This window comes from Cinclus cinclus, chromosome 22 (assembly GCF_963662255.1).
Source record: "Cinclus cinclus chromosome 22, bCinCin1.1, whole genome shotgun sequence".
Taxonomy (NCBI): domain Eukaryota; kingdom Metazoa; phylum Chordata; class Aves; order Passeriformes; family Cinclidae; genus Cinclus; species Cinclus cinclus.
The window spans coordinates 3557054-3574789 of NC_085067.1; the positions used below are offsets into that span (position 1 = coordinate 3557054).

The window sequence follows — 17736 nt, forward strand, 5'->3', positions numbered from 1 at the left end:
TTACAAGTGAAACAACCACTTGTATCATGTTTCCTAGCAACCAGTGTCTCATTCAGATCTTATACACAGACAGTGATTGGGTAATTTGAGAGACTTTTGCAAAATTAGTTCTAAGTTTCACTGATTCAAAGTGTTAAATCACTCTCCCAGAAGAGAGTTCCTGGACAGAGAAGTGTCACCCACCTCTGCAGCTACACATAGATAAAAAAAACACCACCACACCTCAGAAAAACAAATTTAGCATGGCCTAATTTTGAAGAATCTTACTGTCGTGTTATTGTAGACTGTCTTTAGTACTGCACTTCACTTTTGTCTTTAGCCAGGACTAAAGCAGATTGTAAATATAAGAGAATTCCACACTAAGCCTGCAAAGACCACCTACAGAAAACCTGCCCCAGGCAATTCAGAGAATTTCTGGCTGTCTAACACTGCAACAAGTTGTTATATAACAAAATGTGATCATGCTGCCCAGACACACTGTGCCAGATCCCAGCAAGTGTGGTTATCATTATTCTAAATGCTGTATGAACACAGCTTCACCTAGGAATTGTGATGCCCATAATGCAAAAGCATTGTCTTCTGTATTAACTAGATTTATGAGAAGAATTAACAAAAATATCTAATCTTGTCTGTCTTGAGATTCCTCAAGGCTTTTCAGAATGACACAGTCAGCTCTCCTGAAGGTTAAAGTGAACTTCAATCCCCTTTAAAACTGCAGTGGAATTCTGCTGGAAGGGAAAACTAGTTACCTGTGATCAATGACTGTGACATCAGAAGCAGGAATCCCCAGGACACAACAACTCTGTTCCAGCTCTTTCTTACGAATGTCTCCTTGATTGTAATAATTTCCTGAAAACAGCAAACACAGCAACACCATCTAACTCAGTTTAGGTTCACATCAAGGGCTCCAAACAATTCAGTATCTTCTTCCTTGTTCCATTCACAGAGGAAATTAAGACAGAACTGATATGGCAAGATTGCAAAAACTTACAGAGGCAAAAGGAGATAGAAATCCTAACCAAAATAAAGGCAGTTGGGAAAGTTGTAACAGAGATCAACAACTAACAGGGAAATGGGATTCATTATCTTAAAACATTGCCTCCTTCTTCACTAAATTATTTTTTTCTCATCTTGCTCTGACATTCCCTTATTTTTTCTTGGCATCAGCCATGCAAAGTCCCTGCCAGAGTTGTGATACCCCTTCCAGAGCGTTGCTCTATGCAGGGCAATACTTGCAACTCAATTTTAACTTTGAAGCAATAAAACAAAAAAAATACAGTTGAGTATTAATGTGTGATTCAAGTCTGTAGTCAGCTGTCTTGAATTACACTAGAACTTCTTATTGTTGTGGGTGTGAGTCATCTAAATCTAGCATTTCTCTGGAGCAGTGTTGCAAGCTGAGCCCTCGCTAGCGAGCTCTGTAAAATTTTCAAAGAGGGAAAGAGTAACTAGGGAAAAAAAAGCCTCTTCCCACAGCCTGAGACTGAATGACTTTGGGAGACTGACAGTGACTGACTGAGGGATGAACCTTGGATTGCAAGTTCCAGCTCCAGCAGAATGAACTGAAGGGTGCAGCTTGTCTGGAATGACTGAATGAGTCCAAGAGGGTTCATTTCAGACTGTTTTTTATCAGGTTGTTACCAACACACTGCTGGAAGGTAACGGATTTTGCTGCAGTGCAGTGTCACAGCAGACTGCAGGTGATGCTTTATCCAAACAGTCCCATTGCTCTCAAAACACCTGACTTCTGCTGAACTCAAAGCTCCAGAGATGCAGAAAGGTGTCAGGACATCAGGAATATGTCAATGCTCACAAGAGAAACTGGGCAGCTGTTGAGAGCAAAACCAGCTGAATAGCTGATGCTGCTGGACCTCATCCATGGAGCAATCACAACAGAGCCAGCTACTACAGAGAGCAAAGCACATTTAGACTGAGTTATTAAATCAATCTAAGATTATTCAGCGTGTCAAGGACTGATTTCTTTTTCCCAGTGCTGTAATTCTAACTAATTTCTAAGTCAAATTGATTGATAACTGAAAACTGCAAGTACAATGGTTTTTAAGTAATGATTTTGTCTCAGTGCTAACAATTTGCAGTGTCTTTGATCAACTCCCTTGTCAACATCAATCACTCAAACAATGAGAGGATGAACCATCTGAATCACCCACAAAACTAACCAGAGGCTTTTAAAATAAAAATCTCTTAGCTCATAAAGGTGCTCTCCACTACATTTCCTTACAAGTGAGAAAGTACCTAGAAGGAAACATCAAACACTCTGAATGTGTCATGCCACTGAATCAGGAATAAAGAAAATTAAACAAAACAAACAGAAACACAACAACTGTCTCTTTGGACAGTTCTCTACCAGCAGCGGTGTATTAGTCCCCAAAACTGAAATGGCAGAGTTGCACTTCAGTATTCTCCCTATAGCTGTGAAGAAGCCAAATGGGATACACAGACCTCTGTCCCTCAGCAGAGACAATGAAAGCTCTGCATTAAATCTTGAATGGGAGGTGCAGAGCCATCAATGAAGCCACCAAACCACTGGACTTCAATAGTTCAATCCCTGTCTTCTCACCTGGATAGTCTGGCGAGACAGAAAGCTTTGGAAATGACAGAAACGTTGGCAGTGAACTGGCTGGAGCTGCCAAAGGCACAGGGAGCTCTTTCCCAAAGCTAAGCAGCTCTCAGTGTAAGAATTCTGGTACTGCAATATGGTCTCAAAGATCAATTTAAATGTGTTGTTCCTTATGCACACAAACCTGAACAATGGAATAACTGCTCAGGTGTCAGTTCTGCAGAACAACCTGGAGCTTTAGCAGATCACGAGAAGAACACAAAAGTGTCGTGCTGAGAAAAGTTTTTTTTCTGGGCAAACAGTGGAGCCTGTAAGAATCTTTCCACTCTATTCAGCCCCAGAAAGGCCTCAGCACCAGTGCTGCTTCCAGATTGTCATCACCGCTCTTCCAAAAATTACATGAACCAAAGGAACAGTCCAAAGGAGAGTGATGAGAATGATTAGACGTTTAGTAAACATGATCTAGAGGGAAGGCTGCAAGTAATCAGGTTGTTTAGTCTGGAGAAGATAAGGCAGAAGAGGCAGATAACAGTCCTAAAATACGTAAGAGACTATTACAAAGGGATAGTCTGATTTCCACCTTCCTGTCAGGCACAACCCCCCCCCCAAACAAACGAAAAACAAAACCAGAAACAAACAAGCTTAAATTATACCAGTGACTCAGGAAAAAGAGACTTGAGGGAAAGCTAAAGCAGCACTGACACACACCCCACAGCCTGAGGCACCTCCCCGGACATTCTGGAGAACAAACATTTGTCTGCAGCAAATGAAGACACATCGGTGCTGCCTCCAGGTCAGCTGGAGCACTGGAGATGGACAGCCATGGCCTCACATTCCCTTCCGGGCTATTGTTCCATGGATTACAATGCAAGTGCTATTTTTAGATATGTGACAGTGAATGCATCGCGACATTAAAACTGGATCATCCAAACAAGTCCTCTACAAGATGACAGAATTACAAGGAGATGCCAAAAGGCCGCGCTAAACAGCACCTTTGACAGCCCACTGACACCACCACTCAGTCTGAAAGCGCTTCAGTGTCGCAACTTTCAATTTGAACACGTTTTCCCCCTCTGTCCCGACACGACTCGCTCTTGTAAAGGAGAGGGGAGGCGAGGGACGGGAAAGGGCGGGCGATGGCCGTCCCGTGCCTCAGTTTCCCCACCGCCGAGGACCTTCCACCCCGCGCCACGGCGCGAGGCCACACACGTGGGGAGCCATCGCGGCGGCCTTCCCGTGCCCCGGGGAGGGGTGTGAGGGTGTGGGTGCGTGGGTGGTCCCCGCTCACCTGCGGAGCAGCAGAGCACGGCGGGGGCGGCCCCGGCGCTGCGCAGGCCGAGCAGGGCGGGGGCGAAGAACATGGCCTCGTCATCGGGGTGCGCGGTCACCACCAGCGCGCGCCCGCCCGGCGCGCACACGCGGGACCCCGCGCGGCCCCGCCGCAGGCGGCGCGCGCCCCCGAGCACCAGCAGCAGCGGCAGCGACAGCAGCGCCAGCGCCGCCGGCGTCCCCCAGCACCACGGGCCCGCTGCCATGGCGACCGCCCCGAGCCGCCGCCGCGCCGCCGGGAAACGCCAGCCGCGGCCCGAAGGTTCCGGCGCACGAAAGGGGCCCTCCCGTCCCCGCCTCGGGGCGGGGCCGCTCGGCTGCTGCCGCGGAAACGGGGCCCGGGCTGTGCCGCTCCTGGAGAAATGGGGCCCGGCCGTGCCACTCCGGAACTCCCGGGGACGTGGGGCCCGGCCGTGACGCTCCCGGGAAACGGGTCCTGCTTCTGTCGCTCCAGGGCTTCGCGGGAAACGTGTCCCGGTACTGCTGCCCCAGGACCGCCCGGGAGGAGCAGAACCCTGCCCTGGCCAGGCCTGGCGGGTCACAGCCGAGAGCGGGGCTCGAGGGTGTGCACTGAACACGGGCTGTGCCCCTAGGCGAAACCGTATTGCCCTGACCCTGCCGGTACCTCGACAGTAATAGTGAAAGAAGTCGAGCTTTTCAGCGTGTGGTACCTTTTATCCCTGCTGTGCTGCTGTGGAAGAGCTCAAAAGCAGGGCAGGAGGAGCTTTTCTTCTGTGGGCTATCCCGTGTGTGGCTGCAAATGGGGGAATCTTTTGGATATGGTTTAGAAGTGAAGTCAACTAGCGGAGAAAGCTGCAGAGCGGGAGACAGGAAGCGTTAAAATAAACATGAAACAGTCAATCAGGTACAGGATGGCTTGGATACACTGCTTTTCCAAACAGGCAGTATGGAAGACAAGCATACAGAGCAATGGTGGAGTGTGGGAGCTGGGTGGGTTAAAGCATAAAAGGTTCTTTCAGAAGAATTCTGAGGAGCAGGTCTTCCCTGGCTCTTATTTGGACACTTTTAACTTCCAGATGATTCCAAATGAGAATCATTGGCTTGTGTCGGGATTAGACTGCGAACAGCAGCCGTGTCACCATAGCGTGGCACTTGTAACCACTGTAATAACACAAGCCTTGGTACAACACGTGTTTTCTGAGTGATCCTGTTTGCCCCAGGGTGAGTCCAAGCTTTTTTAGTCTGAATCAGTAATTGTGTGGGCACCTATCCTGCAAATGCGGGCACAACTTCTCAGTTTAATGGAAATTGTGAAAATGAGGTAATCTAATCTTGTCCAATGCTCTATCTTTCTCATAGTAAACCTGAGTAGAGATTAATTTGTGATTTTAGCACATCCTGAATTACACATTTACGCGTACGACGCCGTGCAGATTTGAATCTCCTGAGAACGCAGGGAACGAGTTACACACTCATTCAGAGGGGAGGAATGAACAGACATTTAGCGAGATTTAAACCTCTCTCACATTTTCGGAAGTCATTCCATCGCCGGGGCACGGGCCCGACCTCAGGGACAGCGCGGGAAGCACCGCGGACAGGGCGGGAAGAGCCCTGCAGGACCGGACGGGCTCCGGGCGATGCTCCCGTGAGGGGTTCCTGAGGCCGCGTTCATCTGCACGGCCGCCTTATGGGTTATCATCAATTTACATCGGTCCGGCGGCTGCCAGCGGGGCGCTGCGGCTCCCGGGCGCTCTCAGCCCGCGGCCGAGCCCCGGGAGCCCCTCACGGGCCCGGCCCCGTTCGCCTCATGGCGGCCGCGCCCCCCCCCGGCCCTCAGCGGGAGGGGGAAGGAGCCCCTCCCCACCGCACCGGCCAGCGGTCCTGGAAGGGGCATAGCACCCCGCACTCGTACCGCCGCGCTCTCCGGTGGTTTCTCTCAACCTGTTGCTCCCTGTGCACACCACACATCGTCATGGCCTGAGGAAGGGGAAAGCCACCCTGGCCGGTGAAAGGTACCGAGCCGCGGCGCCGCGGCTTGTTCGGTATCTGACAGGACCTGGCGGGAGGGGGCGGAGCGCGCGGGGCCGGGGGAGGGGAGGCAAGATGGCGGCGGTGGCGGCGGCGCTGAGGGTGAGGTGAGACGCCGCGCCCGCCCAGCCCCGCCGGGACCCGCCAGCACCCGCCGCCCGGGCCGCCCCCGCGCCGCGCCTCGGTAAGCGCGGGGAGCCCGGCGGGGCGGCGTGGGGGGCAGCGGGCTGAGCGCCTCCGCTGTGAGGAGGAGGAGGAGGAGAAGAAGAAGGAGGAGGGGGAGGAGGGGGAAGAGGCGGGGGCCCGGCCATCCCGTTCTCCTCCCTCCTCACGGGGACGGAGCCCTGTGGTCTCGGGGGGAAGGCGCTGGGGCCGGGGCGCCCGTGGAGCAGCCGCCGGGGGTGCGGGGAGTGGGCGGATCAGGAGCGGGGGGTGCCCGGTGCCCGCGGGGCTCTCCCCCCATTGACGCTGAGGGTGCGCGGGGGGATGGCGGGGCACGGAGGGGCGGCCCTCGCTGGGAAGTTTTTGCAGAAATCCCAGAGCATCTCTGTTCAGGGTGTTCATCCTTGCGCTGTGAGCAGGAGAACTGCAAGTTAAAAAAAAAAAAAATTAAAAAAAGGGTCTGTTCTTCAAAATCGTCCCCTTGGAGGCTCGGCCAGGAGCGCGGTGGTTCCTGAGGATGTGCTGCGGCCACAGCTCCGTGTCGGGAGAGCACCGCGGCCGCTGTCAGTGCCGGGGAGTTGGTGCTGATGCTGACGCTGAATTATTCATATGGGACCTGTAAACATCCCCGGCTTCTGTCATCTCTGGGCTGCTGCAGGGCACAATGGAAGTGGCTTTTGCTAGAGTTATTCTGACTTGATGGTAAAGAACTTCGTGCTTGCTGATTTTTCTGTACTTAGAAAAGCTGTGTGTATCAAGTTGGTTGCAGTTAGGCAGGATTCGAGGTGGATATATGAACTGTCAGTGTTAGGCTCAAGTAAGCAAGTAGATATTATGAACAATCTGTTGTCCAAAACCTGCTTCTCCGTGTTTCACAGATATGGTCTTAACAAGTCTGTTACCTGTGTAACCTAGGACAACTTATTACAGTGGGTATGTCTAGTCTTGAAGACTTGATTTTTGTGGCAGTATTATTTTATTAATTTTCGGCACACCACTACAGTTATGAACTGTTTGAGCTCAGACAGGGTTTTTTATCCTAGGCAGGATGATTTGAGAGGTAAAAACCAGTGCAATTATAACAAAAACTGGTGGCAGTAAATAGGATGGTAGAGTGTAAGTGCCTGAAGAAGTGGACACAATTGTGTCACTGCACACAAGGACCGTGCAGCTCTGATGCAGTTTTGCACTGGAATTTTATTTTGCAGAATGTTGTTATTCCTGATTAACTAAACAACCTTGACATTTGGAAAGGAAGTCTGGAATATTTGAAGTGGATTTCTAGTTAGCTGAAATGTGATGTCTTGTGTTGAGGCATGAAAGACCTTCGTGCTTAGCCCAGGGATTCAAAAGTTCAGGGGAAAGAAGCCAACTGCAGTGACCTTTTTTTGTGAAAGCGTGGTTAATTTTTTCTTTACATTGCTTTTCTTTGTGGTATGGTATGGGCTGCTGAGGAAAGAGAGTTCTTTTGTGATTTATGTGCAGGGTAATTTGTCTGTTTGAAATACACCGTTCGATGTTGCACTAAAATACCTAAACTTGTTGCTGAAATGTGGGAAAGAGCAGCATTTTGGAATCTTCTTTCTAAGAGTTATAATGTGTGTTTTTAAGGTGTGGAGAGGATGTTACAAGTGTTTGCTTCCACAAGTGTTGCTTCTCTCTAGCTTGCTTATCATTGCACCCATCAGTTAAAAGTAACTCTCCAGACTGAATTTACATGCACAGAATCAGAATATATTCATTTTGCTACATTGTACTGCTGCTGTTTTGTTTTGAATACACTTTGTCTCCTACAACCACTCATTTTAGTTGCTCTTTTGGGGCAGACATAATTTCCACTGAGATCTAAAAGGATCTACAAAACTCTCTCAAAAATTGTGGTAGAAGTAGGGACAGACCCTAAAGCTCCTTTCCAAGTCCCTTTCCACAGTCCTTGTGCTCTTCTGACTGCATCTTCTGAGTTATTTCATTTCACAGTTGTAGCATGAATGAGAGATGCTTGCAGGGAAGGGAAGCTGCCTCTGCTTCAGCTGCTGTTAAATACATGAAAGCAACTGAAAAAAAATTCTTCTGTAGTAGAGAACAATATTGCTTATAAATAAGAAATTTATACTCTTTCAAAGCTCTCAGCAAAAATTCTGGTGAATTGTTTTGTTCCTCTCTATGGTCTTTTGCCTACAAAATTATATAAGTGAAGGTTTTCTTGCCCCACTGAAAATACTGTTTAGAGTTTTGGTGTGTGTGGTGATTTACATTGAAGATTTTAACAACTGTTGAAGCTGGAAGGGGTCTATTCCTTGTGCAGGTGCAGTGCTGCACAGAACAATCTCAAGAACAAACCTGTAACCAGACAGTGTTTTCATAATGCAAACAAACGTTTCCTGGATGCCAGGCTTGAACTTTTCAAGTCATTTATGTTCTTTAGGCAAATCTGAATCAGTGTTTCCATGCTGGGCTATTCACTAACTGAACATGGCACCTTCCCTCCCTACTATAGCTGGTCCAGATAAAAATTCTGACCTGTGCAGGACTGCTGCCTGTAAATATTTACTTTGTGCTACTTCTAAATTATGCAAATAGCCAAGACAGTGCTGAATGTATCTTCCATTTCAATGTCTCTCTCCCTCTAGTAATGAATTTCTGTGAGGTTCCCTTTCCCTTCCATGCTCCTTCAGTGCTCTCCCACCATCTGTTAAATCACAGCCTGGGCCTGCTGGGGCTCTGCTCAGTGTTGTGTGAGACAGAGGGCTCAGTCTTACCTTGGAGCTCTGTTTCTTCCTGGTTCTAAGAGATATTCCCATGTCCTTGCCCAGCTCCACATCTAAACCACTCATAATGTTGCCTCTCCAGACTGATTTGATAGACCTTCTTTCTTTCTTCAGGCTCAAGGAAGATGTTGGTCTATGTGGTTTTGAAGTCAGCAACTTCACCTGCTTAGGATTGCAGAGGTTATTGCAAAATTTAAGATACTCTTCTTGGCACAAAGATGCATCAGCCATCTCTGAAAAATCCTATTGTTCAAAACTTACAGCAGTAAAAAATACAGAAATCAATGTTTTATGCAGATGGATTACCTGGACAAACTATTAGCCAGGACTTAAAACTTCTGTGCATGTTGAGTGGCTGCTCTTGGGTAAAACTGAAAATGAAAATACAGTCACAAAGGTGTTGAGGAAAAGGACACCTATAAATGAAAAGCGATGATGTTAAGTGTAAAACATGCTGTAACTCCTCTGGTGTCATGAACTTGCTTGTGCCTCCTGCTGCAGGGAAAGGACATTTGGGTAATTCTCTTTTATGTCCTCACCGTGTCAGAGGGCTCTTGTCCTGTGGGAGCTGCAAACAGCCCAAAGCACTCCCTGGCCGTGGGCACAGAGCTCAACGTGAAACCTCTGCTGGGCTTCCTGGGCACAGCCCGGGGCTGCCTGGAAGAGCAAATGCTCTCCTGAAGGGATTAAAATGTGTTCACGTTTCAGGGAACACATCTAACAGATGTGAATATAAATCAGCTGCAAAACCGACTGATTCCTGTCCTGTTTGTCAGTGTTACAGAGTTAACACAGAAGTTCATGACAAGTTCAAGTGCTGTTCAGCAAACAAGGCAGGTATATGGTTTCAGATCAGCTTCACTCTTCACCTCAATAATAGCATTTTGGGGCAAAAAAGATGAATTACTTTAAGTCAAAAAATTGTATATACCCTGTAGAGTTTTGTCTCGTCAGATTAGTATTTTTCAACTCTTATTCTGTTTTAATTCTATCTGAAATGCAGGATTTGCAGAGAAGGGGTGTTTGCAAAGTGGGAATTCTCCCATACAATCATTGGAACTTCATGGTTTGGAATGTTATATCCAGAAGCTCTCACAATGAGGGTCACTTACCTGTTCCATTATAGCCATTATTTGTATAGGTGCTAGTGTTTCTCTGTGGTCAAAGATCAAACTTAAATAGAACCTTGAAGTTTTGGGTTGGTTTTGGGTTTTGTTACTCCAGATCTAAGGGATTATTTATACCATTCATAGTTTATGATCTCTTTCATTCCCTGCATTTTTCTATGACTTGGAGGCTGTTGTGTGAATCCCAGCTGGAGTTATATCTTGATATATTGTTGCATTTCCTGTGAAATAGAGTATCTTAAGTGAAATCATAAATGTAGTAGCAATAAACTTTGTTTCCAGAAGGCCCTGGTGCATTTCCTGTGGAGTATCAGAATGGACCAAGTCATGGCTGTTAGATACAGTTTAAAAGTGTTCTTTTAGCCTTTCTGTATTTTTTAGTTAAAATCTAGACTTGATTTTATCTGAACCCAGCCAGCTGAGGGGAATTATGAGGCTGATGCTTGGTTTGCCCTGACCCTTTCTTTATAAGTGTTTTCCCTTACAATCCATCATAGTTTGTGGATTTAGTTAGTATGGATTAGTCAAGTTATATTTCCTTTTCCAAATCAAACCTGGTTTTAAAAGTTGTCACAGCAGATCCACTTTTGATAATCAATGAACTACAAGAAGATCCTGGAAACTTAAAACTGACCACAGAATTTCTTGGCTGTTAGGTGACATCAAAAGCAGTTTTACCTGCAGGTGGAACAACAGTGAAGGAATAAATTCACGTGCAGGAGCTGTTCTAGAGCTGTCTAGACTTTCAGTCCAAAAAAGGAGAAGAAAAATTGTTGTTTTGGGAGAGTATTTAATGCATAGTGTGTGATGCATGTGAAGTTTGAGTTATGGCTCTTTCTAAGTCCTAGATGGAATGTGAGGAAAGAGGTGAATTGGAGCAAGCCTCCGTGAGTTGTTGGGCACTCATTAGTGAGGATGAGTTGATGAGGAAGGTTTTTTGCAGTTCTTGTCACTGTGGTTTGTGTAGCTTCTCTTGAGTCTCTTGCCTGCTGCACTGGAGGATGCCTGGGCTGGTTTCTGTTTCACATTGCAGTTTTCAGGGTGAAGTTTGAATGCTCCAGTTGATGTTTCAGAACCAGTGGAATTACCCCTGTGGCCAGGATAGGGCCCTTCAAAAGGGGTGAGGGAGATGTCGGATTTGGGAGCTGCTGGAGTCACCTCAGAAAAAAATTTGTCTTCTCTTGAGAATGTGAGTCCTTCCCTGTGCAGTGTTTGGGCTCTGTAGGGTTTTCTTTGGACATTCAGTTCAGGAGATTTGGGTTCTTTGGCTCATTAAATTTTTTCTTGGTGTGCATCAACTGTGTGCTATTTGCCATATTGGGACAAGCAGGAATCTGGTGTTCCTTGGAAAATATTTTTAGGAAATAAGCTATCTCTGTTTCTATGACATACTTTTAAACAAGAAAACCTCGTAATGTTTGTACCCTTCTCAGTTTTAAGTCATCACTCTGTGGTATTTTTAGTCAAGGAAATATCTACATCCTTAATTTCCATTTCTGAAGGGAGGACTTCCTCCTACCTCTTTTGGCTGGTTTTGGTGTTATTGTGGCCTTCCTTGGCAGAAGAGATCTGGATAAGCTCCATGGCAGGGTGTAGGTGCTGTTCCTCCATGAAAATCCAGCAGGAGGTTTCCCCCCTCAGGGATTCTCTGTATCCCAAGGTGTTATGAGTGGATGCTGGAAATCTGGACTCTTATTGGAAGTGGCTGTGCTCAGCATCCCTCTATTTTTTTAAATTTTTTTGTAGGCAAGTGGGTAATTGATCAGAAACTTCCAAAGATATTAATATGGTCTTAGTTTTTTCTGTTGTTTCCCCCCTATAATGCAGCAAAGTTGTGTATGGCCTGGGTCCTGAAATCATGTATTAACAACTTTTCTTAAATAAATTCCAGGAGGGATTAAAATAGAATTTCCAGGATAAGAGTATCTTGTCAGCTGAATTTGATCAACACCATTTTGGTAGAGCAGAAATTCTATTTGTATTTGTAACAGGAGAGAGGGAAAAAAAGAGAAACTGTTATTTAAAGATGAAGCATAACAATGTGAACCTGAGATCTGGCAGGAGTTTGGATGTAAATTACATTTGTAAGGATGCAACCTATTTCCACCTTTGGGATGGCTACAAAAATTGCTTTGAATGACACTTTAGTACTTATTTAATATTTAGTGTTCCAAAAACTATTACTTGAAGTACTTGAAGCAGCTGATAACCTGTGAATGAGGAATATTTTCCTATTATAATATGGAGTATAAAAACGTATTTTAATTTTTTGGCTCCCTTGATGGAGATGGAAAAATCTTCCTAGAAGAGTCAATGTGACATCTTGAATTGACAGCTGTAATGCTCCTTAACTTGTTTCATGTCTGTAATTGGCTAAATTAAAGTTTACCATGTGTCATGGAGAATATGTCAGGCACTGTAGAGCCTGAGTTACTGCTTTGGATGTTCAGAAGTAAGATTATATTGTACATTAATGGAAATTTCAGGGCATGAAAAAGGTTGAATTCAGATGTTTGGGCTTTTCTTAGCATCTATTTTTCAAATGCTCTTGTTGCTTGATTTATATGATGTTAATAATTAATGGAGAGAATGTTGTTCAATGTTGGTAGTAAAACACAGCCTTACAGATGTAAGTTTTTTACTGTATTTCTAGCAGGGATAGAAATAGTGATTTTTCCATCAATAATTCTGTGAGTAGAGGGAGTGCAACTCCGTGAGATTAGAGTTCTTGGGAATTTATGGTGTATTTGGGAATTCATGGTTCTGTCTGTCACAGAAGAAAAGGCATTTGCACATGTGGAATTGTCATGGAAAATTCAGTAGTGAGTTGTTCTCAACTTGGAGAAAATACATTCATTGTTTCTGTTCCTTCCAATAGCATATGTCCTTGTGCTTTGATTACAAGCTTTTGAGTATTCTGCAGCATAAAACTGAGTGGAAAACAAAAAGAGTGAAAAAAAGATCAGAGAAAGTGTGGAAGAGTGCCTGGGCTTTGAGGATGATGCCTGTTTTCTGCAGAAATGGGAAGCACTGTACTCTGGGGCATATCAAAATGACCATTACTCAAGTTGTGTTTCATTTTAGTGTTGACCTTTGAACATTTTTTTTGCTTGCAGCACACAAGGAATTTTTAATCTTTTGTAGGGTGTGCCCAGCAGATTTTCATACTTTGCAATACATCTGTAAAGTTGGCCACTGTAACTGGAACACAGGTCCTTTGGTTTTAAAGCACAGGATTATCTTAAATCTGCTCAGGCATCAACCTTCTGGTAGGTTTTTGAGTGAAAACCTTCTGTCTTTCAGGATTGTCCTATCTGTTGATCTTGTGGCTCCCATCCCATCCCATCCCATCCCATCCCATCCCATCCCATCCCATCCCATCCCATCCCATCCCATCCCATCCCATCCCATCCCATCCCATCCCATCCCATCCCATCCCATCCCATCCCATCCCATCCCATCCCATCCCTCCCACTTTGCAGAATTTTGCAGTGAGGCTTCAGGGCTGACACAGATCAGTTTGAACCTGAACTTCTTTTCTCTGTCACTAAATGTTGCCATCTGAGTAAATGTCATTCGACTTTGCTGATAGGTGGACACTGAGGAGTGACTGAAGGACTGATGAGCGCTCTGGAAGTGTTTGGTGATTTTTTTTAGGGAAGACTTCCTAGATTCTTTAGTCAGTATGAGCTTGTACCCTGCTGGTAATGTTCTGAGCACAGGGATTTCAGATGGGAGATGAAACTCAGCCTTGTACTGTGTCCAGTAATTGGAATAAATAACTTTTTAAATGGAATTGGACCATTAAGCTATTTTTAGCAATCAGTCTTGAATGGACATGTTAGTATTTTCTGGTGCATGGCATATCCCCAGGCTGCAAAGTTGATGTTTTTGTTAGAGTGTTTGAACAGGTTAATGATTACCTGGTAAAACAAAATAATACTGGGAAGATTTGTTTTGCAAAGCTAGCAATACACTGAAGGGTTTTGCTTATGTGACTCTTGACTTGTAGTTTTGCTTTGTTTTATGTGATTTGAAGCATTATGTCTTGAAGGGTCTGTAATTCATGAAATCTGGTCAGTGTGGTTTAATAGGCTGGTCCGTAAATACAGCCTGATTTTGGTTTTTTCCATTAGGTAGTTTCATTACCTTTTTATTAAATGAAATCATAAAAATAATTATTCACAAGTATTATTATCATGCCTTGGATAAGGCCTTTTGAACCAACTGCTGAAATACTCCCTTCACTCTTCATTTTTTTGCCAGAGTAAACTTTGAATAAATATCCCTGAATTAATTTTGTGGTTCATTGTAGATCCCCTGTGCAAGGCAGAGCCTCCCTTGCTCTGCCATGGGTTCATTACATCAGAGCTCAATTTACTAAAGCTGCTGATTTAAAAACAAAATCCCCCAACTCGGGTTAGACTGTAATCTCATTCTTTGCACTCTTTATATCACACTTAGTTTGCTCAAAAACAAGATGAGGAAAATTCCCAAAAGGATGTGAAATTTAATTAGCAAATGTTGGTAAAGCACTTCAAGATGGCACAAAAATTACTCTAAATGCAGAAATGTCAGCTTGTTTTGGATAGCTGAAGGAAAATTGAGTTTACCCATGAGAGTGGTCTTTTATCCATGAAGGTAAGAGTTGGAGACAGGATATTCCAGCAAGTGGAGCAGGTGACTGCCCTGCCCTGGGACAGCTGCTGTCAGGTCTGTGTGGCCACACAGTGAAGGGCTTTGGGGAACTGGCCTGCTAAAAATAGTCCCAGTTTTTAACCTGCTGTGTTTTTCCAAGTGAAGAACTGCTTCACTGAGGCAGCGCCTTCAAAGTGCTGCAAGAATCGAGTCTTATTTCTGATTCAGACTTTGACTATTTCCTGGGGAGACTTTGATAGATTTTTTAACCTTTCTGTGACTCATTTTCTCACATGGCTGCTGAAGATAGTTTGTACTTCTGCTTCTGAAGCGTTTTGAGTTCTGGAGATCAAGCTGAAACTACACCGTGATTGTTACCATTATAATATTCAGTTCCAAATTATTTCTAACTTACTCAAAATTCCCTGCATATGGTGAATGTAAGTGTGAACAGTAGCTTTTAAGGGAATTCTGAATTGGATCTGTTCAGTAGTTTGAGCTGGTCAAAGACAGAAATATCATCATACCTTTAGAAATAAACATTGTTAAATCATTTCCTTGCCCGAGAAGCTCAAATTAACACAAGGCCAAGTATCTCTTCACAGTTCCTGAATCCATTACTTTTGTCATTGCTTTTTCTCCCCTGTGTGTCTTCACTTAACTGGTTCTTTTTTTGATTCTTTGCTCCTATGTGTCCTGTAATTTTTTTTTTTTTAATATTCTCCATTTGATGCTGCTGGGTTTCCCCATCTGTTTTGCTATAGAGTCTGGGAGTGTCAGTGAAATGGGACATTATAACACAATATCTGGGTTCTGAACTGCAGAACAAGACATATTTCTTTATGCCCCTTCTCATTGTCAGTATTTGGTGAGACAGATATTTTGCCAGCCTGGATGGCAGCTGTGTGAAAGTATTCATGACCTAACTTTATCTTTGTGAGACATGAGGTAGAATTCCAAAGTCTGTAACAGCTCTTTTAATCATTTATATATTTAACCTCTGAAATTTTCAGAATAATATGAAAAGGTGCAAAAATACTTGTCTGAAAAATAGAATCTTTCTGTCATTGACTGAGCAGAGTTGGAAGCTGATTTCTGGTGTTGTAATTTGTCAGGGGTGCTGAAAATGAAAATGAGTAACCTCTGTTCTGGCAGGGGAGAGGGAAGCAGTGCAAGGATCAGAGAGGCAGAGAGAGTTAATAAGTAGTGAGGAACTTTCCAGGAGGATTCTGGTTGTCTTTGGGTAGAGCAAGAGGAGGTTTGTCATGACTAATGAAAGAACACAGCAGAGAGGAAAGCCCGGATGAGATTGTTTACAGTCTGCATACACAGTTACAGTTTTATGCAAAAGGATGGCTGTATTTAAACATAATCTGGATGTATGGAAATTGGAGAGGTTACAGCAGGAAGCTGGCACTGCCCTCACTGCCCAGGAACTGGATTGATGAAGAATAATCTGTGTCTGCTGCAAATGTGTGAGCAGATGCTGACGAGAGAGGCAGATGCTTTTGGCTGACAGGTCGTAAAGCTGCCTGCAGAGAAATAGGAATTGAAGTCAAGCACTTATATCCACAATTGCAGAATTAAGGTAGTAGGACAGGGAGAAATGAGCAGAATATCAGTGGTAATTCCGCTGGCAAAAATTGGGAAAAAATCCCTCCCCTCCCAGCAGAGAGGATAAACAAGCTCATGCTGTAGGAGCCTGGGAGATGAGGGGGGTCTGCAGGACACTTAGAGGGGTCAGATCAGGAGAGTGTGCAGGCATGTGGATGTGTCTGTAACAAGAAAAGGAGGCTTAGAGGGAGGGAATATTGTACTTCAGTGTCATTTTACATTTGTTGTACTCCAGGCTTGATTTATCTTGAAGGAAATGAGATCCCATGCAGGATCCCCATCCTATAGCTCCCTCCACACCTTGTAATTGCCAGTACCTGACCACATGTTTTCCTCTACTGTTACCCCTTATCTCTGCTGCTGTTTTGCCAGTTCCCTCAGGGAGGAGGAAGAATGGTCCCCCACCACTGGTAACTTCATGTTTTCTTTTTTTCCTCTCTGTGCTTCTCACCTCTCATATTGACCATGACTGTAATCTCCAATGTTCCTTGTTGCCTTCCTCTACTGGCAACTTTCATTTATTCCCCTTGTTAAAAAATTCCACTATGAACATGATCACACTTCCAGTTTTCAGTAGGAAAGTCATCAGATTCAGTGTTGTCCTATGTATTATGTAAAACTTGCAGTTATCAGGGGGTTTTAGGTTGACATTTTTGGATGGATGCAGAATGCTCATTGTTGTACTCCATGGCTTCTCTCTTATCCTTCCACATCCAGTGCAGAATGTGGAGAGATGGTCAGGCCCTCTCACTGCAGTTGGTTGTGAAAGATTTCAAGACGAACACCAACCTAATACTGTGTCCACTGAAGTTCTTGTGAATGGAGAAATTTCTTTTATAGCATCATAGAAAGTGAGTCTGGCTTGAACTTTCAGCACCTGGGTTAATGATCAACTTGTTGGTTTGACTGAATATTGTGGGAATAGGGAGTAGATGTAACTTGACAGAGAGAAACTAGAAAGGACCTCGAATCATGAAGTGCTTGGCTGTATTTGTGTGTGATTTTCAAGTGGTTGCTCTCCTGACCCCCTCTGCATCCCCAGATTCTTCAGATCTCTGCACATGAAGCTGCTGAGGGAGCACAGGTTGGGGCATCAGCAATTCATCAAACTGAGATTTGACTTCCATAACCTTCAAGTGTTTGAGCATCTTTATACCATGGAGCCAGTTCATTTATTGATGAATGTGCCCCAGCCTGTGACAGGAGGAGTTATCCCATCAGTAAACATGGGTTGAGCTGACAGCTATGTGCCATAGCTTTCATTGCTGTGAAAGTCCACGTAAGAAAGGAAAATCAGAGGTTTTTTTTGGCTAGGGCTGGATTTAGGGGTACTGTGGAGTGCTCAGGGACACCTCTCTGCTTCACAATGTGTGCAGCTGAGCCTGCTGGCTTTGTGACATTGTGCCTTGATTAAATGGAAATCATATGACTCAGACCCATTAGACCATCACATAGTAGGTAAAGCTGTACTCCAATGAATGCAGTGTGAATGATGAAGTATAATGAATGTTAATGGTGAAGCATTCTGTTA

At 44.8% G+C, this 17736-nt stretch overlaps 2 protein-coding genes across 4 annotated transcripts in view; one reads left to right on the top strand and one right to left on the bottom strand.

The window, feature by feature from the left end:
• Positions 1–4113, bottom strand: part of PIGL (phosphatidylinositol glycan anchor biosynthesis class L) — a 52741-nt gene extending 48628 nt beyond the window's left edge. The window contains exons 1-2 of the mRNA XM_062507175.1: positions 3867–4113; positions 750–849 (exon numbers count right to left, since the gene is read on the bottom strand). Coding sequence (XP_062363159.1) covers positions 750–849; positions 3867–4113 — 347 coding nt within the window. The remainder of the gene's footprint in view (positions 1–749; positions 850–3866) is intronic.
• Positions 4114–5960: 1847 nt separating this feature from the next.
• Positions 5961–17736, top strand: part of NCOR1 (nuclear receptor corepressor 1) — a 53693-nt gene continuing 41917 nt past the window's right edge. For all 3 annotated transcript variants that reach the window (XM_062506879.1, XM_062506880.1, XM_062506881.1), the window contains exon 1: positions 5961–6080. The gene's annotated coding sequence lies outside the window, so the exon portion shown is untranslated. The remainder of the gene's footprint in view (positions 6081–17736) is intronic.